Source organism: Gadus morhua, chromosome 5 (genome assembly GCF_902167405.1).
Source record: "Gadus morhua chromosome 5, gadMor3.0, whole genome shotgun sequence".
In the NCBI taxonomy this organism is placed as follows: Eukaryota; Metazoa; Chordata; class Actinopteri; order Gadiformes; family Gadidae; genus Gadus; species Gadus morhua.
In genome coordinates, this window is record NC_044052.1 from 19,444,155 (window position 1) to 19,461,431 (window position 17,277).

At 42.6% G+C, this 17,277-nt stretch overlaps 3 gene segments (V, D, J or C); all 3 read left to right on the forward strand.

Annotated features, from left to right (window-relative positions):
* Nucleotides 1–4,846: 4,846 nt before the first annotated feature.
* Nucleotides 4,847–5,949, forward strand: LOC115543491 (immunoglobulin kappa constant-like; the record flags this gene model as incomplete). The annotated part of the segment is given in 2 exon segments: nucleotides 4,847–4,880; nucleotides 5,418–5,949. Coding segments are annotated over 2 exon segments (360 nt in total), but the record flags the coding sequence as incomplete, so codon positions are not given.
* Nucleotides 5,950–9,530: 3,581 nt separating this feature from the next.
* Nucleotides 9,531–10,616, forward strand: LOC115543489 (Ig lambda-2 chain C region-like; the record flags this gene model as incomplete). The annotated part of the segment is given in 2 exon segments: nucleotides 9,531–9,564; nucleotides 10,087–10,616. Coding segments are annotated over 2 exon segments (360 nt in total), but the record flags the coding sequence as incomplete, so codon positions are not given.
* A 642-nt stretch (nucleotides 10,617–11,258) lies between these two features.
* LOC115543620 (Ig lambda-2 chain C region-like) lies at nucleotides 11,259–15,491 on the forward strand. The segment is given in 3 exon segments: nucleotides 11,259–11,285; nucleotides 14,383–14,434; nucleotides 14,959–15,491. Coding segments are annotated over 3 exon segments (405 nt in total).
* The last annotated feature ends 1,786 nt before the right edge of the window (nucleotides 15,492–17,277 follow it).

Below are 17,277 nucleotides of genomic sequence, written 5' to 3' on the forward strand. Positions count from 1 at the left end.
GTCGAATGGCACATGCGTTGAGAATGGAACACCACAAGGAAGTGGAATAAGTCTGGTTTTATTTAATGTAATGGTGAACGACAATTTTAAAGACATTGGATCAGGGTTTGGTTTGTCATTGTTTGCAGACGACGGAGCAGTGTGGAAAAGAGGCAGGAACATCAAACACATAACAGAGAAAATACAGGAGGCATTAAATAAAAGAATGGACTGGGGAAGCAGTTGGGGTTTTAATATATCAACGGAAAAAACTAAATATGTTGTATTTGGCAATAAGAAAACTGTGTGTCAAGGTTTATTAATGCATGGGCAAGCAGTAGAGAGGTTAAAAGAGTTTAAATTATTGGGAGTATTGTGCGATGAAAGATTGACCTTTAAAAAACATGTAGATAGCATTGTGAGCAAGTGTGAGAAAGTTCTAAATGTCATGCGGTCCCCATCAGGAAGTTTGTGGGGTGCTGGCCAGGATACACAGATAATGATTTACAGGGCAATGGTCAGATGGAGGATAGATTATGGGTGTTTGTGTTATGGGACGGCAGCAAAAACAATTCTCAAGAGACTTGATGTAGTGCAGGCAAAGGCACAGAGAGTTGTTTGTGGGGCCTTCCGTTCCACCCCAATCGCAGCTTTGCTTGTAGAGATGGGGGAGACCCCATTGGGTATCAGAAGGTCTAAGCTGGCAATGCAGTATATCTGTAAATTAAGGGGACATCAAGGAGAGAATGTGGGGCATCTGGCTTTGGAAGGTGCATGGGAGTGGGGAGGAGCAAGAGTGAAAAGAGAGTGTTTCATTTTTAAAGTTAATGAGGAGATGGGGAGGATGGAGTTTGGGGAGGAGGGGGTGGCCCCTATAGTTCACTGGCCAGCAATACCACCATGGATTCTACCGGTGCCAGAGATAGATCTGAGTGTTTTGGCGTATGAGAGAACTGCAACATTTGGGGGCATTGTAAGGGAAAGGTTAAATAACACTTGGGGGCAGTACATTCAAATTTACACGGATGGGGCCCAAGAACTGGGAAGTCTGGGTTTGCTTTTTGCGTCCCAGATTTGGATGTGAGCAGGTATAAGCGACTGTCTGAGGGGGTTTCAGTTTATACCACAGAGCTACTTGCTATAATCTGGGCTATGCAGTGGGTGGAGGAGGTGAGGCCAGGCCCAGTGGTGATATGTTCTGACTCTGCATCAGTGCTGATGACCTTGAAGGAGGGAGGGCTTGGAGCCAGGTCGGACCTCGTGGTGGAGCTTCTTACCCTGATGCACAGGATTGAGCAGGCGGGAGAGTTAGTGGGGTTCTTGTGGGTCCCAGCCCATGTGGGGATAGAGTGGAATGAGCTAGCTGATGGAGCAGCGAAAAGGGCTTTAAGAAGGGAAAAGGTGGACGTAAAAGTGAGGCTGGGGTTAACTGAGTGTAGGTCAATCATAAAGAGGAACATCATGGCTGTGTGGCAGGAGGAGTGGGATCGGGAAAAGAAGGGGAGGCATTATTACAGCTTGCAGAAGTCAGTCACAAGGAGCCAGTGTTTTCTGGGGAAAGAAAGGAGGCATACAGGCATGATGACCAGACTGAGGTTGGGGCATTGTGGACTAGCGTGGGACTTACACAAAATTGGGAAACATGAGGATGGACTGTGTGGGGAGTGTGGCAACAACCAAACAGTGGAACATGTCCTGATGGAGTGTGCAGGACTCGCACTGGAGAGGGAGCGGCTGAATGCAGCGGTGGGCGCAACACCCGTTACTCTGAGGAGCCTTCTGTGTCCCATCGAGGACCAGCGTGGGATTGTAAAAGCTGTGCTGGAATTTATGGCGGCCACTCGACAGATAAAAAGGGACTGATTGCGGTTTGGAATTTTGTTTTTGTTTTATTTTTGTCCTGTGGATGGCAGCAATGTGCCGCAAAGGCATACAGTCTGCCGGAAATTAAAGGAAGAAGAAGAAGAACAAATCTACACACTTGAATCTTCCATAATATCTAAACGGAATTTCGATATCATTTAAACTTTCTTCAGAGTCACAGTTTTAGTTTCATACTTTTACGATATATGCCTCGTTATTAAAGAACAGCAGTACATAACTGTGATAAAATGGGAAACCACACTTTGTTGATCAACTTAAATGGTATGATAGGTAGGTAGGACAAGTAAGGGGAGATTACAATGGAGAGAAAATGTCAAAAGAAGATACAATAAAATAATTTTCTTTGACCAGCTCAACAAGAGTATTTTTTTTTTCTTAAACCAACGGTAGTAATATTGAGGTTGATGTGCTGGTGAGTGAGCTAGTCGCTGTCAGGTGGTGTGGCCAGGCGTCCAGTCATGATCACAGCAACTAAACCAAAGACGCAGTATGTGAGCAGTGAACTGTAGCGACTCAAATGATGTCCATTTTTAGCTGAGGTGCACCTGTGTCTCTTGAGTGGCAGAAAGTCAGTGGAAATATAGGGCTGAGGTATTCAAAGGAGTCTCTGGAGGTTCCAGTGAAAGCAGTACGTGTGCATGTCTCCATAATAGCTCAATGGCGCCATCTTGTGTCCAACCAACGCCATTGCAATAAAGACTGATTCCATGAACTCCACTATCTTCAGCTTTTATTAAATAAATGGCTGGCTTGACTTGATTCATAATAATAATAATAATAAGAAAGTCCTTTCATAAGGACGCAAGCTGCTTTAACTGTAGGTGACAAAGAACAAAACAACGTGAAAGATTATATTTTGAAACAATCAAAAAGCTTGTGAAAACGCAGATGGATCCAGCGTTGAGGATCTCGAGTTCCACAGAGTGGGGGCAGCCACCCTAAAGGCTCTGTCCATAGCTGAAGTCCCTAGTCCCATAGCGTTCCATTGTCTAGGGGCAGCAGCAGAAAAGGCCCGATCACCCATGGTGCACAGCTTCGTATGTCGGGTTTGGAGGGTGTGAGTGGATCCTGAACGGAGTGTAAGTGAGGTTCTCGGGGGGGTGAGGAGTTCCTGAAGGTAGAGGGGGACAAGTCCGTGAAGGCACTGGTGGGTGAGGAGGGAGACCTTGTACTCAATACTGAGTGGGACAGGGAGCCAGTGCAGTGATTTCAGGATGGGGGTGATGTGGTCATGCTTGCGCACCATCATCAGGACCCTGGCAGCACTGTTTTGAATGTATTGGAGCCTCTGGATGCTCTTGCCAGGGATCCCAATGAGGAGTGCATTGCAGTAGTCCAACCTGGAGGAGACAAAGGCATGGACGAGCTTCTCTGCATCAGCTAGGGTGAGTGATTGGCGGAGTTTGGCGATGTTCCTGAGGTGGTATAATGCTGTCTTACAGAGGTGTTTGATGTGGGTGTCAAAATTAAGTTGTGGGTCCATTTTAACACCGAGGTTGGTGACGGATGTGGAAAGGGGGATGTTTTGGCCAGAGAAGGTGTGGTAGACAATATGTGGTAGTTGAGGTAGTAGTGGTATATTATACGTGGTAGTTGAGATAGTAGTTGTATGTAATACATAGTAGTTAAGGTAGTAGTTGTATGTTTAATAATGCTGAGGAATCTAATGCTGGCTCTTGGTTGAGGCCCCTGGTTAGAGCCAGCTCTGTGCTCAGCGCTCTGTGTCAGAGTCTCTTCCCCCTCAGCAGCTGCAGCAGGTTCCTGCTGTAACAGCTCAGTGTCTACGCAGTGTGACTGAGGGAGGTTTTTGTACGGCTCTCAATCACTGTGTGAACACCCAGACACTGTTAGGATAGTGGGCACTCTGACAGTGATAAACTGCTGCATCTTCACGCTGGGCGGCGCTGATGGTCAGAGAGAAGTCAGTGCTGCTTCCACTGCCACTAAACCGAGCTGGTGTTGGTGATACAAGGGTACTTATATAGCTTATGATGAGCTTGGGGGCTTCTCCAGGTTTCTGTTGGTACCAATATATACCCTGTTGTACATCACTCCATCTGTAAACAGCTGGTTGTGTTTTACAGGTCAGAGTGACTGTGGATCCTGGAGTAAAGGACACTACTGGTGTCTGAGTCACAGTCACCTGACTGCTGGTTCCTATAGAAAACAAACCAACCAAACATTGAGTTATCCAATAGAAAACACAAACAAACAGAGAAGGATGGTCCACATTTTGACTGAGTGGAATGAACCAACCTGTTAAGGATCCACAGACCACTGTCCAGAAAAGGAGGGTGAGGTGATTCATGGTTGCCACGGTTTCTGGGGTGTTGAGTGACAGCTCCGAGTCCTGCAGTGTTGAACTCAGAGGACTTTAAACCCTCTCAGAACCCCAGTTTCAGCTGAGCATGCAAAGCTTCCTCTATATGGAAATGACCTGTTTCCACTCATCAGACTGGGGGTGAGAGTGACTGCAGACGTTCTGGGAGGACCGCTGTGTCTCTTCTAGATTCACACTATTGGAATACAAATTCAGATTTACTGGAAACTATTGGAATTTAAAATGCACAACACTATCTTGTTGAGGTCGATCTTGGTTTGTATGACATCCTTTGAATCTCTAATTTAGATTTATTATTACCTAAAACCAGAATAATAGATAAAAACATATTGTTCTGTTTATAATAAATGCATGAATATAACATTGGCTTGAAGGTTTTTTATTAAGTCAAATTAATAGACTTAATAAAAACAATAAACCGTTTGAAAGTGAGCCTTTAAAAATGAATGATGAATATATTTAATTAAATTACTATACATTCATACAATTAATATATATTAATTACAATATTTCCAATGAATCAAATATCGACTAATTCATCCGTTTTAGTAAAAAGCAAGTGTTAGTGTGTCAGTGAGATGAGTCTTTAATGTGCGGGAGGTTTTTGTACAGCCTCTTAATGAGTTTGTATCACTGTGGGTCACTTTTGGTGGAGGCACCAAACTCATCGTTGACTGTAAGTACAAGGACACTTTTTTCTTTGCCTGGCATATTTGACTTTCTTTAAATTTAATTAGGCGTGATAATCTTCACATTCTTTACTTTTCGATAGTTTAAATTTCATGTAGTTTTTTCGGAAGATAAGCTGAGGAGGAAGTGTAAATATATTGTCGTACAGAGTTCTGTCTTTCAAATTACACTAAATATGTAACATATGTTCTGCAATATAAGGCATTTTATTAAAGACTTCATTATTGCTGTGGCATTATTCATTCATTTTTTATTGGCAAATTAGTCATAGTTAAGTTTGAAGAAATTCAAACTTGTTTAAAGTTGATTAATGATAAACCAATAAAATGCTAAATTTTGAAGTTCAATCATTTTAAATATAAACATGTTGTTACCGTTTTAATGAAGAGATTTTAAACACAATGGTTTCCTTCCTCTTTAATGTCACCAACTGCTGGTGAACAGAAAGCTGTCCCTTCCCTCTGTGCTCCTATGAGGCTGATGTTAACTGAGCCTGTTGTCCACTCCTCTCTCTCTCTTCCAGTGGGAGTGGTGCAGCCCACGCTGAGCGTCCTCCCTCCCTCCAGAGTGGAGCTGGAGCAGGGCAGTGCTACACTAGTGTGTGTGGCCAGTGGGGGCTTCCCCTCAGACTGGAAGCTTGGCTGGAAGGTGGGGGGCAGCAGCAGGTCTGGGGGGGTGTCAGATAGCCTGGGGATCCTGGGGAAAGATGGCCACTACAGCTGGAGCAGCACCTTGACCCTCCCTGCAGACCAGTGGAGGAAGGCGGGCTCAGTGAGCTGTGATGCCAGTAAAAATGGCCAGACGCAGCCTGTCACTCAAACCCTGAATCCTGGAGAGTGTTCAGAGTAGAGAGGCTCCAGCATGGAGGTACTGGAGGATACAGATCTCCTCTGACACGTCTGCTTTATGTGTTTCTGTCTCAGGTGGCAATGCAGCTTTAGATGATTTACATTAATATAACTCGTCTTTGATTCATTAACGTTATGCTTTCCGATTTTTACCCGTTGCTTGTGTTGGTCACATGTTGAACATTAAATAAAGATGTAAAGAACACATTTTTTCTTGTCATCATTTACTATCGTTTATCTTCTGTATTTTCGAATTAATGTGGCTTAAAGGACAATTCTGGTATTTTGATCATTGGGCCCCCTTTCTGGTTTGTTTAGGATGAAATAGAGTGGGTGACACCGAAATTTGAACTATTAGTCCTTTCTCGGGTATTTGGCTCATTTTGAATCGCTCCTGCCTGCTTCACAATGGTTGTCTGTGTGCATACACAAACCTGTCAACCCAGCAACCCTAAACGTTCGTTTTCAAAAATGTGCAAGTAACCGAGTGGTTAGTGGCATTCGTGAAGTTTAAAAAAGAATTATCGGCGCAATACATGGTTTCTGTCGTGTTTTATTGCACATTTATCGCCAGTTGATTTCAGTTGGAAGACTCATTACTGCACGATGATATTACTCCGCCGAACCGGAAAGGTGGGCTGTTTACGTTGGTTTGAAGTCTTGTACCGTGGGCACCTCGGATTAGGGAAAATCACATAGAAAATCACTGAAAATGGATTATGAAAGGTGGCTTCTGGAGGACGCACTCGATTTTGAGTTAGACGGCAGAGGATATCGTTTTACCCAGAATTCACCCAGGAGGAGCTACGTGAGATGGAGGCGAGGGCTACGGAGGCGCCTGAAGCTCCGGATGAAGCGGTCCCCAGGATCACGGGCGGGTGGCGTGCCTGTGGGAAGTGCAGGCAGATGCCGACGGAAGTCGAAAGTAGGTGCTGCACGGAGTGGGACCTTGTGCGGAAGTTTATATGCGGTTGTGAGGTATCTGAAAAAATAGTTCCATTTAGCAACTAACACGGATGGAAACCATATATTGCGCCGATATTTTTTTTTTTAAACTTCACGAATGCCACTAACCACTCGGTTACTTGCACATTTTTGAAAACGAACGTTCAGGGTTGCTGGGTTGACGGGTTGGTGTATGCACACAGACAACCATTGTGAAGCAGTCAGGAGCGATTCAAAATGAGCCAAATACCCGAGAAAGGACTAATAGTTAAAATTTCGGTGTCACCCACTCTATTTCATCCTAAACAAACCAGAAAGGGGGCTTAATGTTCAAAATACCAGAATTGTCCTTTAATGTGCATATAAAACCTCTGCCATCTACATCAAACACATTTCCCCACGTGGGGAGGCAATGATGTATATCTCTGAATGAACAAAGTGTTGGTTGTGTGGATGTTGTAAAGTGTGTTCAGTGTATTCAGTGGACCAGTGTCAGTCATAGAGCCACTGCTGCTGAAATGACCCATGTGTGTCAGACTGACTTTCTGTCGATTCATATAATAGTAGTTCAGAGAGATGTCCAGGTTTCTGCAGATACCAACTCAGCCACATGTAAAATTACGGCTCGAAAAACATTCAGTATCCCTCACCAAGACAGAAGAACCCTAGAATGCTGAGTGAGGGAAACAGTAACATATTCATAATGTCTGTCTGAGTAAAAGACCAAACCGACATGGCTAAAATATGTGTTTCTTTAAACGTATGAGCGGTGAACCGTAGCTATTCAAATGATGTCCAGTTTTAGCAGATGTGCACCTGTGTCTCTCGAGTGACAGAAAGTCAGTGGAAATGTAGGGCTGAAACTTTCAGAAGAGTCTCTGGAGATTCCAGGGAAAGCAGCATGTGTGCATGTCTCCATACCAGCTCAATGGCGCCTTCTGGTGTCAAACCAACGCTATGCAATAAAGACTGATTACATGAACTAAATTATCTTCAGGTTTTATGAAATATATAGCAGACTATATTCTATTCATAACAATACAAATAAAGTCGTTCCTTTCATCAGGACCCAAGCTGCTTTAAGTGTTGGGGACACAGAACAAGAAAATATGAAATATTATATTTTCAAACAATCAAACAATAAATAAATGAATCAATAAGAAAAGATCATGTTCCAAAGTCCAGGCCCAGTAAGTGGGTCTTCAGGCAGCTTGTGAAAACGCAGATGGATCCAGCGTTGAGGATCTCCCGGGGAGCGAGTTCCACAGAGTGGGGGCAGCCACCCTAAAGGCTCTGTCCATAGCTGAAGTCCCCAACCAGGACTCTGTCTTCTTACTGGGGGGGGGGGGGGGGGTTGTAGTTGTATTCAATATGTTGACGTTTGAGTTGTATACAAAGTATTGAAGTTGAGGTAGTAGTTGTATGTATAATATTGTAGTTGAGGTAGTATTCGCGTGTGATACGTGGTAGTTGAGGTAGTACTTGTATGTTCAATAATGCTGAGGAATCTAATGCTGGTTCTTGGTTGAGGCCCCTGGTTAGAGCCAGCTCTGTGCTCAGCGCTCTGTGTCAGAGTCTCTTCCCCCTCAGCAGCTGCAGCAGGTTCCTGCTGTAACAGCTCAGTGTCTACGCAGTGTGACTGAGGGAGGTTTTTGTACGGCTCTCAATCACTGTGTGAACACCCAGACACTGTTAGGATAGTGGGCACTCTGACAGTGATAAACTGCTGCATCTTCACGCTGGGCGCCGGTGATGGTCAGAGAGAAGTCAGTGCTGCTTCCACTGCCACTAAACCGAGCTGGTGTTGGTGATACAAGTGTGTTTATATATTTTATGATGAGCTTGGGGGCTTCGCCAGGTTTCTGTTTGTACCAGTGTAGAGAATTGCTGTACACCGCTGGGTTGGTCTTACAGGTCAGAGTGACCGTGGATCCTGGAGTAAAGGACACTACTGGTGTCTGAGTCACAGTCACCTGACTGCTGGTTCCTGTAGAAAACAAACAAACCAAACATTGAGTTATCCAATAGAAAACACAAGCAAACAGAGAAGGGTGGTCCACATTTAGACTGAGTGGAATGAACCAACCTGTTAAGGATCCACAGACCACTGTCCAGAAAAGGAGGGCGAGGTGATTCATGGTTGCCACGGTTTCTGGGGTGTTGAGTGACAGCTCTGAGTCCTGCAGTGTTGAACTCAGAGGACTTTAAACCCTCTCAGAACCCCAGTTTCAGCTGAGCATGCAAAGCTTCCTCTATATGGAAATGACCTGTTTCCACTCATCAGACTGGGGGTGAGAGTGACTGCAGACGTTCTGGGGGGACCGCTGTATCTCTTCTACACACACCATTGGAATACAAATTCAGATTTAATGGAAACTATTGGAATTTAAAATGCATAACATTTTATCTGGTTGAAGCCAATCCTGGTTTGTATGAAATCCTTTAACTTTCTATTTGTTTGAAATAAATTGTCGTTACAGTATTACCTGAACCCAGAATAATAGATAAAAACATACTGTTCTGTACATAATAATGCATGAGTATAACATTGGCTTGAAGGTTTTTTATGAAGTCAAATTAATAGACATGTTTTAAAACAATAAACCTTTTGTAAAAGAGCCTTTAAAAATGTTATGACAATAAATGAATGATGAATGTATTTCATTAAATTACTATACATTCATAAAATTACTATATATTAATTATAATATTTCCAATGAATCAAATATTGACTAATTCATCCATTTTACTGAAAAGCCAGTGTTTGTGCGTCAGTGAGATGAGTCTTTAATGTGCGGGAGGTTTTTGTACAGCCTCTTAATGAGTTTGTATCACTGTGGGTCACTTTTGGTGGAGGCACCAAACTCATCGTTGACTGTAAGTACAAGGACACTTTTCTTTGCCTGGCATATTTAACTTTCTCTAAATATAATTAAGGGTGATAATCTTATGTTTTGGAATTTTCTATATTTTTAATTTCTTGTGGTTTTTTTAAAGATAAGCTGAGGACAAAGTGTAAATATATTGTGGTACAGAGATCTGACTTTTAAAATACACTGCATATGTTAGATTTGTTTATTTTTTTATGAAAAACCTCATTATTGCTGTGGCATTGTTCATTTATTTAATTGTCAAATTAGTCATATTTAAGTTTGAAGAAATTCAAACTTGGGTAAAGTCGATTAATGTTAAACCAATACAATGCTAAATTTTGAAGTACAATCATTTTAAATATAAACATGTTGTTACCGTTTTAATGAAGAGATTTTAAACACAATGGTTTCCTTCCTCTTTAATGTCACCAACTGCTGGTGAACAGGAAGCTGTCCCTTCCCTCTGTGCTCCAATGAGGGCTGATGTTAACTGAGCCTGTTGTCCACTTCTCTCTCTCTCTTCCAGTGGGAGTGGTGCAGCCCACGCTGAGCGTCCTCCCTCCCTCCAGAGTGGAGCTGGAGCAGGGCAGTGCTACACTAGTGTGTGTGGCCAGTGGGGGCTTCCCCTCAGACTGGAAGCTTGGCTGGAAGGTGGGGGGCAGCAGCAGGTCTGGGGGGGTGTCAGATAGCCTGGGGGTCCAGAGGAAAGATGGCCACTACATCTGGAGCAGCACCTTGACCCTCCCTGCAGACCAGTGGAGGAAGGCGGGCTCAGTGACCTGTGAGGCCAGTAAGAATGGCCAGACGCAGCCTGTCACTCAAACCCTGAATCCTGGAGAGTGTTCAGAGTAGAGAGGCTCCAGCATGGAGGTACTGGAGGATACAGATCTCCTCTGACACGTCTGCTTTATGTCTCTCTGTCTCAGGTGGCAGTGCAGCTTTAGATGATTTACATTCATAGAACATGTCTGATTCATTAACATTATGCCTTCAGATTTTTACCCGTTGCTTGTGTTGGTCACATGTTGAACATTTAATAAACATATGAAGAATCAATTCTTTCTTCTCATCATTTACTAAATTCTATCTTCTGTATTTTCGAATTAATATGGCTTGATGAGCATATAAAACCTCTGCCATCTACATCAAACAAATTTCCCCACGAGGGGAGGCTATGATGTATATCTCTGAATGAGCAAAGTGTTGGTTGTGTGCATTTCCTTGTAAAGTGTGTTCACTGTATTCAGTGGAGCAGTGTCAGTCATAGAGCCACTGCTGCTGAAATGACCCATGTGTGTCAGACTGACTTTCTGTCACTTCATATAATAGTAGTTCAGAGAGATGTCCAGGTTTCTGCAGACACAAACTCAGACACATGTAAAATTACGGCTCGAAAAACATTCAGTATCCCTCACCAAGACATAAGAACCCTAGAATGCTGAGTGAGGGAAACAGTAACATATTCATAATGTCTGTCTGAGTAAAAGACCAAACCGACATGGCTAAAATATGTGTTTCTTTAAACGTATTCTGTGAGCAGTGAACCGTAGCTATTCAAATGATGTCCAGTTTTAGCAGATGTGCACCTGTGTCTCTCGAGTGACAGAAAGTCAGTGGAAATGTAGGGCTGAAACTTTCAGAAGAGTCTCTGGAGATTCCAGGGAAAGCACCATGCGTGCATGTCTCCATACCAGCTCAATGGCGCCCTCTAGTGTCAAACCAACGGTATGCAATAAAGACTGATTACATGAACTAAATTATCTTCAGGTTTTATGAAATATATAGCAGACTATATTCTATTCATAATTATACAAATAAAGTCGTTCCTTTCATCAGGACCCAAGCTGCCTTAAGTATTGGGGACACAGAACAAGAAAATATGAAATATTATATTTTCAAACAATCAAAAAATAAATAAATTAATCAATAAGAATAGATCATGTTCCAAAGTCCAGGCCCAGTAAGTGGGTCTTCAGGCAGCTTGTGAAAATGCAGATGAATCCAGCGTTGAGGATCTCCCGGTGAGCGAGTTCCACAGAGTGGGGGCAGCCACCCTAAAGGCTCTGTCCATAGCTGAAGTCCCCAACCAGGACTCTGTCTTCTTACTGGGGGGGGGGGGTTGTAGTTGTATTCAATATGTTGACGTTTGAGTTGTATACAAAGTATTGAAGTTGAGGTTGTAGTTGTATGTATAATATTGTAGTTGAGGTAGTATTCGTGTGTGATACGTGGTAGTTGAGGTAGTACTTGTATTGTCACAGGTTGTCACAGGTTGAACATTTAATAAAGATGAAAAGAATAAATTCTTTCTTGTAATAATTTACAATTGTTTATGATCTGTGTTTTTGAATTAATGTGGCTTCTAATGAGCATATAAAACCTCCGCCATCTACATCAAACTTATTTCCCCACCATTTTGAAAGAAGATATGGTGTGTATCTCTGAATGAGCAATGTATTGTTTGTGGGGATTTCCTTGGAAAGTGTGTTCAGTGTATTCAGTGGAGCAGTGTCAGTCATAGAGCCACTGCTGCTGAAATGACCCATGTGTGTCAGACTGACTTTCTGTCACTTCATATAATAGTGTTGTTCCAGTATCTGCAGATACAAACTCAGAAACTTGTAAAATTGCGTCTCAAAAGACATTCAGTATCTCTCAACAGGACATAAGAACCCTTGCATGCTGAGTGGTGGAAACAGTTACATATTAATAATGGGTTAAAGACCAAACCGACAACGCTAAAAAATGTGTTTCTTTAAACGTATTCTGTGAGCAGTGAGCTGTAGCTATTCAAATGATGTCCAGCTTTAGCTGATGTGCATCTGTGTCTCTTGAGTGACAGAGAGTCAGTGGAAATGTAGGGCTGGGAGTTTCAGAAGAGTCTCTGGAGAATCCAGCGAAAGCATACTATGCATACCTGTCTCCATACCAGCTCAATGGCGCCCTCTTGTTCCAAACCAAGGCCATTACAGTAAAGACTGATTCCCTGAACTCCACTACAGGTTTTATTAAATATATAGCAGGCTTGATTCGATTCATAGTAATATTGAAAAAGTCGTTCCTTTCATTAGGACCCAAGCTGCTTTACGTGTGGGAGAAACAGAACCAAAAATATGGAATATTATATTTTAAAACAATCAAAACAATAAATAAAAAAATAAATAAGGCAATGTAATATGTCTAAGTTGAGGTTGTAGATGTATTCAATATGTTGAAGTTTTAGTTGCATGTAATATGTGGCAGTTAAATTAGCAGTTGTATGCAATATCTTGTAGTTGAGGTAGTACTGTGTAATATCTTGTAGTTGAGGTAGTAGTGAGTAATATCTTGTAGTTGTTGTAGTAGTGTGTAATATCTTGTAGTTGAGGTAGTAGTTGTATGATATACGTGGTAGTTGAGGTAGTCGTTCTATTTAGTAGTTGAGATAGTAGTTGTAAGTCATACGTGGTAGATGAAGTATAGTGTGTAACACGTGGTAGTTGAGGTAGTAGTTGTATGTATAATATTGTAGTTGAGGTAGTACTTGTGTGTTTAATAATGCTGAGGAATCTAATGCTGGCTCTTGGTTGAGGCCCCTGGTTAGAGCCAGCTCTGTGCTCAGCGCTCTGTGTCAGAGTCTCTTCCCCCTCAGCAGCTGCAGCAGGTTCCTGCTGTAACAGCTCAGTGTCTACGCAGTGTGACTGAGGGAGGTTTTTGTACGGCTCTCAATCACTGTGTGAACACATGAACACTGTTAGGATAGTGGAAACTCTGACAGTGATAAACTGCTGCATCTTCACGCTGGGCGCCGGTGATGGTCAGAGAGAAGTCAGTGCTGCTTCCACTGCCACTAAACCGAGCTGGTGTTGGTGATACAAGTGTGTTTATATATTTTATGATGAGCTTGGGGGCTTCGCCAGGTTTCTGTTGGTACCAGTGTAGTTCATTACCACCGTGAACCGCTGAGTTTGTTTTACAGGTCAGAGTGACTGTGGATCCTGGAGTAAAGGACACTACTGGTGTCTGAGTCACAGTCACCTGACTGCTGGTTCCTGTAGAAAACAAACAAACCAAACATTGAGTTATCCTATAGAAAACACAAGCAAACAGAGAAGGGGGGTCCACATTTTGACTGAGTAGAATGAACCAACCTGTTAAGGATCCACAGACCAATGTCCAGAAAAGGAGGGCAAGGTGATTCATGGTTGCCACGGTTTCTGGGGTGTTGAGTGACAGCTCTGAGTCCTGCAGTGTTGAACTCAGAGGACTTTAAACCCTCTCAGAACCCCAGTTTCAGCTGAGCATGCAAAGCTTCCTCTATATGGAAATGACCTGTTTCCACTCACCAGACTGGGGGTGAGAGTGACTGCAGACATTCTGGGAGGACCGCTGTATCTCTTCTACACACACCATTGGAATATGTATTCAGATTTACTCTAAACTATTGGAATTTAAAATGCATAACATTTTATCTGGTTGAAGCCGATCTTGGTTTGTATGACATCCTTTGACTCTCTAATTTAGATTTATTATTACCTAAAACCAGAATAATAGATAAAAAGATATTGTTCTGTTTAAAATAAATGCATGAATATAACATTGGCTTGAAGGTTTTTTATTCAGTCACGTTATTAGGCATGTGTTAAAACAATAAACCTTTTGTAATTTTGCGTTTAAAAATGTTATGAAAATAAATCTATTTAAACAATTAATGTGTATTGATTATAATAATACAGTGAAATAAATATCGACTAAACATCCATTCTAGTGAGAAGCCAGTATTCGTGTGTCAGTGAGATGAGTCTTTAATGTGCGGGAGGTTTTTGTACAGCCTCTTAATGAGTTTGTATCACTGTGGGTCACTTTTGGTGGAGGCACCAAACTCATCGTTGACTGTAAGTACAAGGACACTTTTCTTTGCATGGCATATTTAACTTTCTTTAAATTATAATAAGCGTGATAATCTTAATACTTTATACTTTTCTGTTGTTTTAAATTCTTTTTCGGATGTTAAGATGAGTAAAAAGTGTAAATATATCGTCGTACAGGGTGCTGTCTTTTAAATTTCACTTAATTTGTTCCATATGTTCTACAATATAATGTATTTTATGAAAAACCTCATTATTGCTATGGCATTGTTCATTTATTTAATTGTCAAATGGGTCACATTTAAGTTTGAAGAAATTCAAACTTGGGTAAAGTCAATTAATGTTAACCCAATAAAATGCTAAATTTTGAATTTCAATCATTTAAAATATAAACATGTTACAGTTTTAATGAATAGATTTTAAACACAATGGTTTCCTTCCTCTTTAATGTCACCAACTGCTGGTGAACAGGAAGCTGTCCCTTCCCTCTGTGTTCCTATGAGGGCTGATGTTAACTGAGCCTGTTGTCCACTCCTCTCTCTCTCTTCCAGTGGGAGTGGTGCAGCCCACGCTGAGCGTCCTCCCTCCCTCCAGAGTGGAGCTGGAGCAGGGCAGTGCTACACTAGTGTGTGTGGCCAGTGGGGGCTTCCCCTCAGACTGGAAGCTTGGCTGGAAGGTGGGGGGCAGCAGCAGGTCTGGGGGGGTGTCAGATAGCCTGGGGGTCCTGGGGAAAGATGGCCACTACATCTGGAGCAGCACCTTGACCCTCCCTGCAGACCAGTGGAGGAAGGCGGGCTCAGTGAGCTGTGAGGCCAGTAAGAATGGCCAGACGCAGCCTGTCACTCAAACCCTGAATCCTGGAGAGTGTTCAGAGTAGAGAGGCTCCAGCATGGAGGTACTGGAGGATACAGATCTCCTCTGACACGTCTGCTCTATGAATCTCTGTCTCAGGTGGCCCTGCAGCTTTTGATTATTTACATTAATATAACATGTCTGATTCATTAACGTTATGCCTTCAGATTTTTACCAGTTCCTTGTGTTGGTCACATATTGAACATTTAATAAAGATATAAAGAATAAATTCTTCCTTGTCATCATTTACTATCGTTTATCTTCTGTATTTTCGAATTAATGTGGCTTCTAATGAGCATATAAAACCTCTGCCATCTTCATCAAACAAATTTTGAATTTCGGGGAGGCTATGATGTGTATCACTGAATGAGCAAAGTGTTGGTTGTGTGGATTTCCTTGTAAAGTGTGTTCACTGTATTCAGTGGACCAGTGTCAGTCATAGAGCCACTGCTGCTGAAATGACCCATGTGTGTCAGACTGACTTTCTGTCACTTCATATAATAGTAGTTCAGAGAGATGTCCAGGTTTCTGCAGATACAATCTCAGAAAGATAGAAAATTACGCCTCAAAATAAATTCAGTATCCCTCACCAAGACATAGGAACCCTAGCATGCTGAGTGGGGAAAACAGTAACATATTCATAATGTCTGTCTATGAGTCAAAGACCAAACCGATAAACGCTAAAATATGTTTTACTTTAAACGTATTCTGTGAGCAGTGAGCTGTGGCTATTCAAATGATGTCCAGTTTAGTTTAGCAGATGTGCACCTGTGTCTCTTTAGAGACAGAAAGTCAGAGTAAATGTAGGGCTGAGACTTTCAGAAGAGTCTGTGGAGATTCCACTGAAACCAGTGTGTGTGCATGTCTCCCTACCTGCCCAATGGCGCTCTCTAGTGTCCAACCAACGCAATTGCAATAAAGGCTGATTCAGATTCAGATTCAATACTTCATTGCCCTACAACTCTGTACAAGTTGCTAGGGATTTTTTTTAGTGAGCTCATGACAGTACATAGAATAGAGTGGATACCATGTGACACGGCCTTCCTCAACAGACCTATTTGTCCGATATGCAAACTGAAAGGGGTATAGACAGACAGCTTTGGACAGATGATCACGTATGATTTTTTCAAAGATTTTCATTATGACAGATGTAAGAGCTACCGGTCTATAATCATTTAAACCAGTGATGCTGGGCTTCTTGGGCACAGGAATAATAACAGCTGACTTAAAACATGTGGGGACTCTGCATTCCCTCCAGTTAAAAATGTCTGAGTACTGGGGTCAGTTCATCAGCACAACGTTTGATGGTAGTGGAGGATACGAGGTCAGGGCCTGCAGCTTTCCTGCAATTCAGCTTTTTTAGTAGTCGCCTAACCTCATCCTCCTGTTAGACAGAAGGCGTTGCTCGGGTTTTGATGCCTGTTGGTTGTATAAGGGCATCATCCTGATCTTTATCAAAGCGGCAATAAAATGAATTAAGACTGTCAGGCAGCCTAGGGTCGTCACTGACTACTAGTAGTAGAGTAGTTCATGGAAACGCTGATTCCATGGACTCCACTCTGTTCACCTCTTTAACAATCATTAAAATATTCCCTTGACCCTATGACCCTTAGTTCATAGATTAATCACATCAATCCACTTTTAAATCTCCTTATTGAATGTGAGCTCTCTGACTGGACAGCATTTATTATTGTTCTACGTATGGTTTGGTAACCTCGGTCAGAGTCTGGTGAACTGTTGGGTATGCTAACCCGGTTTATTATTTATATATTTGTTTGTGTCTTGCGGGGGGAGTTGGCTTCGGCTGGGGATCCACCCGCCCCCCCCCCCCTCCCTCTCTCTCTGGTGTTGGGGGGGTGGAGTGTGTGTGGTCGATGGCTGGTTGAAGCAGCCTCACCTGGCCTGAGTCAGGCTGATTGGACTCTTGGGCAGGGACAGGCTCACACCTGTGGAGAATCAGTAATCAAAGCACACAGGGTAAACCAGCCGTCCCACCCACACACACACACACACACCAC